Here is a 12,727-nt window from a genome sequence, read left to right as displayed (position 1 = left end):
TTTTTGAAACGAAATTGGACATATTATTTATATATTATTACATTTATATATTATTAATATATTATTTATATATTGTTACATTGATTTTTTATTGTTTATAATTTTTTTTAATATTTATATATTTATATGTTGCAGTGCCTAGGATGAGAGGTGCTTTCGGCCAAATTATTCGCAATATTGTAGGTGGTGATAGAGGTGGTGATGGTGTTGAGAGAATTCCACCAACAGCATCAAATAGACGACGAAACGAAGCAAATCGTCAAATTAGGCATCGTCGTCGAAGACAAGACATCCATGATGATGTCCCTGAGCCTCAGATGGAGGAGGATGTCACTGAGCCTCAGATGGAGGACCATGTCCCTGAGCCTCAGTTGGAGGAGGATGTCCCTGAGCCTCAGATGGAGGAGGATGTCTGTGAGCCTCAGATGGAGGAGGATGTCTGTGAGCCTCAGATGGAGGAGGATGTCTGTGAGCCTCAGATGGAGGAGGATGTCACTGAGCCTCAGATGGAGGACCATGTCCCTGAGCCTCAGTTGGAGGAGGATGTCCCTGAGCCTCAGATGGAACATGCTGATGATGCTGGATTCCCCGGAGGACCTATGTTGAGACATGTGTTGACACAGTATGAGCACCACGTGGCTCGGCGGCTATGGGAAGGAGAGGTATATTTCAATTTGAGGCATTTTAAGTCTATTTAATTCAAGTGTTTATTGAAATATATTTATTCAATTATATATTTAATTGTTTATTTAAATTTATATATTTAAATATTAAATTAAGTTTATTTAATTAATTGTTTAGTTAAATTTATTTAAATTTATTTATTCAAATATTTGTTTAAGTTGATTTAAATTTATTTTATTCAAATATTTGTTTAAGGTTATTTAATTAAGTTTATTTAATTTGTTGTTTGTTTAAATTTATTTATTCAATTAGTTGTTTAAGTTGATTTAAGTAATTGTTTATTTAAATATATTTATTGAATTATTTATTTAATTAATTGTTTATTTAAATTTATTTATTCAATTATTTGTTTAAGTTGATTCAATTATTTGTTTAATGTTATTTAATTAATTAATTACTTTGTAATTACTCGCAGGATCGTGGACCGTTAAAGGTCATTACTCATGGATTGAAGTTGAAGAAGTTTTCTGAAGTTCCTGTGCCACATCCTGTAGAGCGTTGGATTCGGGAATCTGGGCTGCTACCTCTTTCTTCGGCCTACCTCACTATGGTTGATGCTGGTCTCGTCTCGGCATTTATTGAAAGATGGCACAGGGAGACCAGCTCATTTCATTTGCCATTTGGAGAGATGACCATTACTTTAGACGACGTAGCTACTCTCCTTCACATATCACCGAATGGTAAATTTTTTGATGCACCTGTGAATATGAGTACTAATAATGCTGCTAGAGCTGCACATGAGTACTTAGGTGCAACTTGGGAGGAATCTCTAGCTGAAATTAATTTTAATAAATGTGCCCAATATAGATTGCAGTGGCTGCGTGACTTATATAGTCGTCTCATTCAAACTAATCAGTTTGAGTGTGCGGCTAGAGCGTATCTATTGCACTTAGTTGGCAGCACCATTTTCGCCGATAAAACGCATACGCGTGTGGAGGCGAAATACATTAGTTTATTTATTGATTTAGCTCGTTGTCGACACTATTCGTGGGCTGCCGCGGCATTGGTTTTCGAAACTTTCAAATGCAAGCAAAGTTTCGATACTGTCTATTTCGAAAATTTGGCATTTATCCAAAGTTTTGAAATTTTGTCTTTTTTTTAAATAAACTGTATTTCGAAGGTTTTAAAATAGCAAAATTTTCGAGTAACTTACTAAAATTCATTTCGAAAATTTAAAGTTTCGAATCCAACATTTTGTTTTGTAAATTTTCGAAGGTGGTGGGGTGTGAAATCTGAATGATAATTTTTAAAATAATATTATACTGTTTTACAAAAGGGTATTTTAGTCTTTAAAAAATAGTGGGGGGGTGCAGGTCAAATTGGGGGGGTGCCTGGTACAAAACTCCTTTTTATTTCATCTTCGTACGAGGCCCAAGTCCACCTCGTACGGACTATTTTATTATAAATAATAATAGAATCTTTTATGAAGTGTTTTGACAAAAGTCTTTCATGAAATTATTTTAGTTGAATACAAAATTATTTCAGTTGAAATAATATTTTATGATAGTATATTTAAAAATATTTAACTCAAATGTTTGCGTAAATATTTTTACTTTGTCAATTAATTATTATAGTTGTTGAATAATTACAAATATTTAATCTTAATTAAAACAACCACAAAAGTCATATAAAATTTTACATTATATTGTATTAAAATTAAACTTTTTTTAAAAAAAAATGGTATTCTGTTAGGTAGAAAAACTCATATTTTTAAAAATCGAGATTAAAAATTGTTTATAAGTAAATTATATTTAAATTCATCTATTAAAGTATTTTTTACTAAAGACATATTGTGAAATTACACACAAAACTTCAAAACGAACAAGAAGAAAAAAATGTGACTTGAAGTTTTATTTATATTTAAATTTTATTAAGAAATATTTAATTGGAATATAATAGGAAAAAATTATTCCTATTGTCATTAGCTAAATACCTAGCCATTCTCATTGATTGTACATGTTACATTAACTATTTAATTAATTATTCATAGTTGATAATAATTAATTATTGACAATTATTGTAATACCCCTATTTTTTTAGTAATTTTAAATTATTATTTTTTAAGGATTGTTTTATTTAAATATTTTCCTTCTTTAAATTTATTATGTGTTGTTACTATTTAACAATTTTAATTAGTTGTTTAAAATAATTATACTGGTGTTTAACATTTTAAAAATTAGATGTATATGATACTAAGTACATGCCATGCGAAAATAACGATATGCATAAAATATAAGTTTATTTTTAAGACAGTTTTTGTGGTATTTTGAAGAAGAAAAAAAAAAAAGAATTGATATTCTTAATTTTTTCACCAATAAATATGTTATTTTTTCTCACATCAATATCGATATATTATATATTAAGTTGATTAAATTATTTGTATCGATACATTTATTTTTTTCAATTTAATCATTATAAATTTAATAAATTATTTTCCTAATTTTTTTTAATTATTTAACCAAAAGTTCTGAACATCTTCATACTCTCTCAAATTGCTCTACCATCAAAAAAAATTGTTATCTTTTGTCGTTCTTCTATCATCTTGAGAAGATCTCTCCTCTATCTCACTCTCAATTCACTCGTATGTCGTCTTGGTGTCGTCTAACACGCACCATCATCGTTTATAGATTTCTCTTTGATTCTTAATAAACTAATGATGAAATAGATGATGCAAATGAAGGAGAGATTCACTAAAGAACGATGAAGAAAGGCAAAGAGACGGTACAACATAAAGAAAACGGAGAAAAAAAAACTTGATTCTTTTTTTATAAAATTTAATAAATAAATATTAATTATTTAAAAATAGAATAAAAATATAAAACTTCAAAAATTAATCGAATTAAATTTAAAATATGAGCAAACTTATTGGTAAGATATCATAAAGCTAATAATTTGATAGCAATTTTCAATCGTATTATTTTAATTAAAGATCTTAGAAAGAAAACAAGATAATAGATAGTAAAAAAAAAAAGTCAACATAGTTGTTTGGAGATAATAACAAAAAGCGGATCACACCAACTAAGTTCTCGAATCCAATTGAAATAATTCTTCTAAGATTAATAAAAAATAAATAAAACAAAAAGTAATAACGATGAGCCATAAATGAAACTCAGGTTGAATCCCTAATTACACAAAAAAAACCTGCAGCCATAAATGAAACTCATGTTGAATTTCAATATGTATGACACTGAATTTCAATGTGAATTTCCTCCTTTATGGAATCAATAATTAAATTCATCATCGCACACCAAAAAAATTAGACGGGATGTGAATTGTATGCTTAGCCTTTAGTCAGTACATAATTTCAAACCATTTCGTTAAATGGATCTTACCATATATAATATATTCATGATCGATTCATAACTACATCTTAACTATTCAATCGTGTTTATATGATGATGATGTTAGCACTTAAATTATAAATTTGTGATTTTTATGAATTAAATATTTTAAAATATTAGTCAATTTTGCAAAACAGTAGAAACTCATGGAAATAGAAATATTGATTCTTGAATTTTCAAAGATTCGTAAAACATTAAAGTGATTATTTTTAGAGTGTCTAAATGATAGAAAAATGTTATGATGATTTGATTGTTAAAAGAAAATTTTCGTAGCTTTATTGATGTTAAAAGTAATAATTTTTCTAGAAATTTATTGTTTGGAATTTTGAATTGTATTTTAAATATAAAATAAAATAATAAGTTGTTATTATAGTTATTTGTTTTTCATGTTAATTCTCAAAGTAATAAGTCTAAAACTTTGTTTCTGATTGAGTTTGAAATAAAATGCAATTATTTTTTTTTTAGTTAAAATGGTTGATTTTAGACTCAACGAATGTAGGAAATATTTTTGGGATGATCGAAAAATTAGGAATGATTCTTTTTTTATAATAAATCAACTTAAAAGTATTAGCTTGTTGAAAAACTGATTTTTCTACAAATTGGAATTTAAAATTTGATGGTTCCACCTATATTATTCATGATATTATTGGTGTTTATAATTCAATTTTGATGTTAATTAAGTTAAGATATTTTGTTGAAATTTTTATGATACTAAAAGCAATTAAATTACTAAAATTTCGACCTTGGTAAAACTTCAAAAAATAATTATTTACTAGAAAAAAAGTTACAGCAGGTTATTATTGAATTTAACTCTGTTTTTATTAATTCTTAAATGGAAATTTCATTTTAGTTGATGGAAAGTAAAATTAAAATTGTTTCTAAATTGTTAGTTCATATGAACAAAAATAATGATATTTCCCTCTCTTTCATAACTTGGCCTAATCTGTTTTTTTCTTCTTCTTAATAACAATGGGAGTTTATTTTCTCATTGTGTTAATTACTTGAAGGAATAAATTATAAATAAATAAAAAATCATCTTTGAGAAATTATTGTAAAAATTGTTCTTTGTTGTGAATTAATAATTATATTGTTTTAAAAAAATTGTGATGTAAATCTTCAACTTACCTGAAACTTTGAGTAGGAGTTAGAGATAAATGAATTTTGACACTAAGTAAATAATAATTTATTATGTAAAGGTGTAGAACTTGTTGGAGAAAAGACGATGCTTACAAATTTTTAAGAATAACACTAAAAAAGGTAAGACACCTTTCCATGTATTTCTTTGCAGGTCTATGTGTTGTATTCTGGTACGTGTGCTATTATGTGTATAAAATGCTTAAATATATATTTATTTTTGTCAAAATAAATTATTTGTTAATATGTCATTGTGAATGATTTATTGTTCTCGTTATTATAATTGTTGTGTGATATAGTGGTGGTTTCTAAAGATGCAAATATGCGGTTGTTAATAATTTAACTTTGCATATTATTGGTGATTAATTAGCAAGGTATCCACATTTATGCATTTATAGTTGAACATGTTAACAATGAAAAGAGGAAAAAGAGAGACAATCACTCTAGGGTTTCATAACATAGAATGAACTAAACTTGAGTTAATAGGATTACAATGAGTATATATACAAAAGAATAGAAATGTCTAAAATACCTTTACTACTAATATATAATATTATCTAACATCTCCCCTCAAACTCATTATGCATTAACATGGAGCATCGAGAGTTTGTCAACTAAAAATCGGAAATGTTTAATGTAATGCATCTTTGTGAACAAATCAGCAATATGTAAAGAAGAAGAGACAAACGATAGGGTAATGGTTCCATGCTGAAGATGATGACGAGTAAGATGACAATCAATTTCAATGTCTTTGGTGCGTTCATGAAAGACCGAGTTGTGAGCAATTTGAATAGCACTCTTGTTATCGCAGTGCGTTGGAGTTGGCTCAGAAAGAGAGATACCCATATAAGACAAAAGCCAATGTCACCAAATTATTTCAGCGGTTGTGGATGTTATAGCACGATACTCAGCTTCTGTAGAGGAGCGAGAGACAATGTCTTGTTTCTTACTCTTCCAAGAAATAAGAGAGTCTCCAAGAAAGATACAAAACTATGTGGTGGATTTACAATTTGTGGTGTCACCAGCCCAATCAGCATCATAATAAGCTCGTAACTCTAATGAGGATGACGATGGAAAGAGAAGGCTTTGAAACTGAGTTCCTCGAAGATAACGAAGAATCTGAATAACTGATGCCTAATGTACTGTAGTGGGAGAGACAACAAACTAACTAACAACATGAACATCATAAGCAATGTCAGGTCTGGTAATCGTAAGATACACTAAGCTGCCAACCAAAGTACGATACAAAGTGGAATCTGGTAAAGGAACACCATTCGAGGGAGCATATTTCACATTCAACTCAAGAGAAGTATCTGCTGCTCTAGTATCAGAAAGACGAGCCTGGTCAAGAATGTTGGCAATGTACTTGGATTGAGAAAGAAGGTAGCCTATAGGAGAGTATGCAACTTCAATCCCCAAGAAATAGCGAAGAGTTCTCAAGTCCTTCATCTCAAACTGGTTGGCTAACTGCAACTTCAACTCATTGATTCCACTAACATCATCACCTGTAATAATCATATCATCAACATATAGAGAAAGTATAATGTGACTGTAATTGGTGGACCTTATAAACAATGCAGGATCATGTTCATTAGAGCAGAAACCAAGAGAAGTGATCACAGTAGAGAATTTCTCAAACCAAGCTCGAGGAGCCTGTTTAAGACCATATAGAGCCTTTTTTAACTTACATACTTCCCCTTGATTATGAGAAACTCCTTGTGGAGAGACCATATAGACTTCTTCATGAAGCTCACCATTTAAAAAATCATTTTTGACATTCATTTGAGAAATATTCCATTGACGAATAGATGCAACTGCAATAAGAGTACGAATAGTGGTTATCTTGGCTACAGGAGCAAAAGTTTCATCATAATCCATACCATATTGTTGAGAGAAACCCTTAGCAACAAGACGTGTTTTGTAGCGCTCAACTAACCCTTCAGACTTAGTTTTGATCTTTTATACCCAACGAGACCCAATAGCACGTTTTCCAAGAGGAATAGGTACTAATTCCCAAGTATTAGTTTTGTGTAATGCAGATAGTTCTTCTACCATAGTCTGCTGCCAAAGAGGATCAAGAATAACATCTTTATAGGAAGAGGGCTCAGACAAACTGTGAATAGAGGTTAAGAAAGAAACAAACAAAGTTGAGTAAGTGGAATAGACAAAATCAGGTAACTGAGTAGACTTACGTTGACGAGAGGGGTAACGAGGAGGATCAACAATCGCAGGAGGTGGTTGGACAGCCGGATGGACAAGAGGGATGTCATCATGTGGATTATTAGTATTTGTCCTACAATTCTCAACTTTACAATCACTAAAAGCATAATCATTAGGACTAAACGGGTCAATATGGGTTAGTTCAAAACTCTTAGTAATCTGAGAATCAGAGGAAATAAAGTAAAAAGGGATATGGTCAAGAAAAATAACATTACGAGATACATAAAGTTTTCTTGCATGAGGATCATAACAACGATAACCCTTTTGACCATCCTCATAACCAAGAAAACATGGCTGAACAAGAAGACAACTTATTGCGCTCTACTTGAGGGCGAAGAACAAAACAAGTAGAACCAAAAATTTCATAGAATAGTAATTAGGGGTAGAAGCATACAATTTTTCAAAAGGAGACAAACCTGATATGATAGAAGATGGAACTCTATTAATAGCATGAACAGCAGTAAGAAATGCTTCTCCCCAAAACTCACTGGGAACATAAGCGGACAACAAAAGGGAACGAGTAGTCTCTATAATATGACGGTGTTTCCTTTCAGCAATTCTATTTTGTTGAAGAGTATCAGTACAAGATGTTTGGTGGAGGGTTCCATCATAAGCAAGTAATTCATAAAATTTATTAGAGGTAATCATCAATAAACGAAACATAATATAATGACAGGAAAATACGACAAACAATGTTGAGTTTTGACCATTGCACGAAACATATGATAAATGTCAAAAAATTCAGACCGATTTTTCATAAGATAAACCCAATAATAACGAGTGTAATCATCAATAAACGAAACATAATATCTAGATCCACCTTTGGTGAGAATTGGTGATGGACCCCAAACATCAGAGTGAACTAAATCAAAGGCATATGAAACGGAAACACTTTTACTAAACGGTAAATCTGGAAGTTTAGCAAGTTTACAACCATAACAATCTGAGATATCACAGGTTTGTAACTTTCCTAAGGCTCTAGTAGAAGCCAAATATTTTAATTTAGAAGCAGAAACATGTCCAAGGCGAGAATTCCATAAGGATTTGTGGGAAATGGAGAAATTAGGGAGTTCTTGGCAGTAATGATTGTTTTGTGCTCAGTATGTTAGTGTCGTAGCTAGTGTTTCGGTTTGATACCTAATGGATGTTTCGTACCAAGTGGACGTATATGAGGCTATGTGACATAACTATGGGCGATTGTACTTCGTCGATAAGATCAAAGTTATAGAAAAATAAGGGAAACTCAGTGGACGTTGAGAAGATTGTTTGACCGCTTGTGCATTAGAATAACCTTAAGTGCAAGTCGCAAAGAGTGCTATTACAGTTCGGTTAAGATAGTCTAAACCACCATCATGGTTGTTGGCTACTTATTAACAAATTGAGGAACTGATCATCCTTAATCTCTTGTTGATAGTAGACAAAATCATGTTGAATGGAACGGGCGAGTCTTACCGGCTTTGATAGTGCGTAACGTTATTAAGCATCCTACGAAAGGGATATATGATACTTCCTTCGCATAGGTATGACGAAACAAGTTCTATCATGTATGATGAGTTTGAGTGCAAGCCTAGTGTGGTTATTACTCTTACTTTAAGTTTCGAGGACGAAACTTCTTTTAGGGGGGTAGTAATGTAAGACCCTAATTTTTCTAAATTCTAATTTATGCGATTTTAAGAATTTTTGTGTTAAATTGCTTAGGCATTTAGCCAATTGAATTTTATTTTGGGAATTAAATATCAAAAATATATTTTATTAAAGTTAATAATATGTTTAATATTTATATATATTTTAATATATATATATATTTTAAGACCCGGTTAAGATTATTTGTCGGAGAATAATTTAATTATGTTACGAAAAATTCAATATCTGACAGTTTTTTTAAATGTCACTTGTTGCTGAGAAATTCATCTGTCAATTGAGTTGCGGCGAGAATAGATATTTTTTTGAAAAAGTAATTTGAGAAGTGATGTGTAATGATGTTTTTTTTTAAAATATCTATAAAGTTTAGATATTTATTTTGGTGGTTTTAATTATACTTATGACCTTAGGACCTTATATGTGAATTTGTGGAAAATAAATTTGATGTGTTTGAGGTGTAGATTTGTGGAAAATGAGTTTAATGCGTTTTATGGGTTAAATTGTGAAATTTGAATTTGAAGTGTTCATAGTTAATATTATGAATTTTTTAGTTGAAATTTATGTTTGAATTGTTGAAATTTAATTGAGGTGCTATATGTGTGTTGTGGAGTTTGAATTGACTAAATTTGATGTGTTTGAGTTACATAATGAGTTATTTCAAATAAATGAGTTTGAACTGAAGTTGAAATTTAAAAAAAAAAAAAAATTAGAGTTGTTAAAGTTGTGAAAAAGCTCAAATTTTAACTAAGTTAAAGAGTTTGAGCAAAAAGTTATATTGAAATTAAAAGGGTTAGAGTTTAAAATGTTACTCTTTAATTATTCTTGGACTGAGTTTAAAAAGAAAAAGTTTAGAGTATTTTATTAATTCAGAAATTTCGGTGCTTTAATAGTCGAGTGTGTGTATGTGTGATTTGGACAATATTTGTTTTATTTAGTTTTAACTAAATAATATAGATTATTTGGTTTTAAAAGTTTGATGTGTGAGAAAGATTTAATTTTGGAAATTTTGTTGTGTTTGGATTAATTTTATTGTAATCAAATTGTTATAAATATTTATGTTTATGTAGTTAGCTCCTTGAGTCTCGAAAAGGAATCGAGACCGTTGGCATCGAGTTAGCGGTGAGGAGAACTCTGATATATTAATGTTGTTGTGGTCATTTATGGTTGAAAATTTTAGAGATTGAATATGGGTGATTAATGTTTGAAAATTTTGGTGATTCATGTTTGGTGAAATTGATGTGTTCATAATTAATATTATGAATTTTTTAGAAGAAATTTATGTGTGAATTGGTGGAAAATGAATTTAATTCAATTAATGTGTGGATTGAATTTGGAGAAGTGATTTATGTGTGTTTGTGGAAACTGAAATTGGTGTGAATAAATATGTTTGAGTATGCTTTGTGTTGTATCTGAAAATCATTAGTGTTAAATGAGTATTAAAAATAGAGAATCTTTTAATAGTTGCATTTACTTAATGATTATGGTGAAAAGAGTCAGAGTATGTTCATGCATTTCATAGTACATGGTAACCGCGATGGGGCCATGGTGATAATGGTGACCGTGATGGGCCACATAATGATGTCATGTGAATTGTTGGTTCATCTTATCCTTGCGAAGTTTGTCGCGTCGTGCTGATCTGTGAGAGATTGCAATCTAAATCGTGATGATCTGTGAGAGGTTGCACCTTGGTAATTAGTACTAGTCTGTGAGAGGCTGTACAATTATGATTTACGCCCTTCGAGGAGGGTTTTGGTTTGGAATTCCGGAATCATGCATTTTGGCATATACGCATTGCATTAGAGTGTTTGGCACGCGAGTCATGTTTGTTATACTATGATGATTATATATTTACATATTCGATTGTTGTTGTGATTTGTCATAATTGCTTTGAGATGTGAAGTTGGGTTGATTAAGTTTTGATGTAATTATGTGTTCATAATTGACGTTATGAATATTCAATGTGTGATTGAGGTGTGAATTTGTGGAGATTAATTTGGTGTTAATTATGTGTTCATAATTGATAATATTAATGTTTGAAGTGTTGATTGATTCAGAGCCATTTTAGAATTGAAAATCTGCATTTTCTCAGTTGTATTCAGCTATGACAGTGCAGTTTTCCAAAACTTCATTTTTCAACATTGTTTATGCATTTTTGGACATATGAAAACCCTTTCGAGGAGTATGCTAAGACGAAAGGTTCTTTTGAGCATTTGAAAATATAAGAATTTTGCTAAGTGTTATTTGTTAATTTCGGTTGGTGACCCTTTATAATTATTGTGGAAATTTGGGTTTTGCCCTCAGATGATACCCGAGTCCATTCAACCGACTGTTACCTTGACGACGTAAACTTCGTTAGACTTCTCTAATCAAGACTCGCTGACTGCTTGGGTATATGACCCCACCTCAAGCAAGGCTACTTATACGGGGAGGGTAGTGAGGACTAGTAGGAAAGTTGGGGCAGTATTTCTTGTGAAACTCACTCGCGAGAAGATCAATTTTCGAGTACCTTCCGAGTTAGTGCTTGGGATGAGTGGAGCTTGGGAAGATGCGAAGAATTCTTCAGTTAGAGTTGAGACGGAGGCCAATGTGGGAGCTGAGGATACAATGGTTGAACTAGGGACTGGCGAAAAGGATAAGGGGCCGATGCCAGTGGAGCGAGAGATTGTAGGACCATCTAGGCGGACCGAGTCAGAGCTTCCTTTTCCGGTGAATGATCCCTTACCGACCGTCACTGAGTTATTGGATTGTTTTGAAATTCTAGCACCGCCGAAGCCACCTATCTCGTGGGTGGATCTGACTTCTGGAGAGATCGATCCTTCTATAGATGTTGATGAGGAGGAGGCTACCTCGAAGATGGATGCTACGTCATACAAGACTTGTGGAGTGTGTGGAGATCACTCATGTTATTGTAGTTGCTAGAGTATGATCATATTAGCTTTGTTGTATAGGGACTTGATATCTTTCTTTTGGTGGCTGTACTTATTTCATTTTGGGATGACTGTAACTATACTTATACGGTCAAATGACTTCTGCTTTGGTGGGTCCATGTTCCATTTTTTTTAAGTGACATGGGGGGATTAGTATTTCTTGGAGCAGTACTTGTACAGGTGTCTGCCGAGAATACCTCAGGGGTACGAGCGATGCCTGATAGATCTCATAGCCCCGACGTATTTTATATTTGGATATTTTGGTTTATCGCCTCAAAACTATTTCAGTTTGTTATAATTATGATGTAATTAATTATGACAATTGTCGTTTGTGCTACGCTAGGTATTTTATTAAATGGTATTTTTAAAGTAAAAAAAAAAAAAAAAAAACATTCACGCTGTTAAAAATCGGGGTGTTACATTATCAATTTGATTTATTGTGTATTCCTCTCACTTATCTTATACTATTATATAATTTCAAAACTCACTCATTCGTTGTTTGTGTTTGATTGGTTTGACCATACGTTTGTAAAATCGCAGTTATTACATGTTAGAAAATCTTGAAGCTCAAGTTTAGGAGACGTCCGCTCTGATATGTGATAGAGGAAATGAGATTTATAAATTGTATTTTACTCATTTAAGTAAAAAAAAGGAAAGAAAAAAAAAAAAAACCTTATTAGTAGCAATTTGGAATTATATCAAGAAATTATAGTTAAATCTAGTTGATTGAGATTGCACCTTTTTAATTCAAAAATTAAGATTAAATGTTCCATATGTACT

The 12,727-nt window shown here is 31.3% G+C and overlaps 1 protein-coding gene across 1 annotated transcript; it reads left to right on the top strand.

The window, feature by feature from the left end:
• The first annotated feature begins 82 nt into the window (after positions 1-82).
• LOC105852157 (uncharacterized) lies at positions 83-11,939 on the top strand. Its single transcript, XM_073368810.1, has 4 exons — positions 83-302; positions 381-662; positions 1,100-1,760; positions 11,377-11,939. Exons 1-4 carry the CDS (start codon positions 144-146, stop codon positions 11,937-11,939), a joined length of 1,665 nt encoding a protein of 554 aa, XP_073224911.1. The 5' UTR covers positions 83-143.
• The last annotated feature ends 788 nt before the right edge of the window (positions 11,940-12,727 follow it).

Source organism: Cicer arietinum, chromosome 5 (assembly GCF_000331145.2).
Source record: "Cicer arietinum cultivar CDC Frontier isolate Library 1 chromosome 5, Cicar.CDCFrontier_v2.0, whole genome shotgun sequence".
In the NCBI taxonomy this organism is placed as follows: domain Eukaryota; kingdom Viridiplantae; phylum Streptophyta; class Magnoliopsida; order Fabales; family Fabaceae; genus Cicer; species Cicer arietinum.
This window is presented reverse-complemented; position numbering and strand designations above follow the sequence as displayed.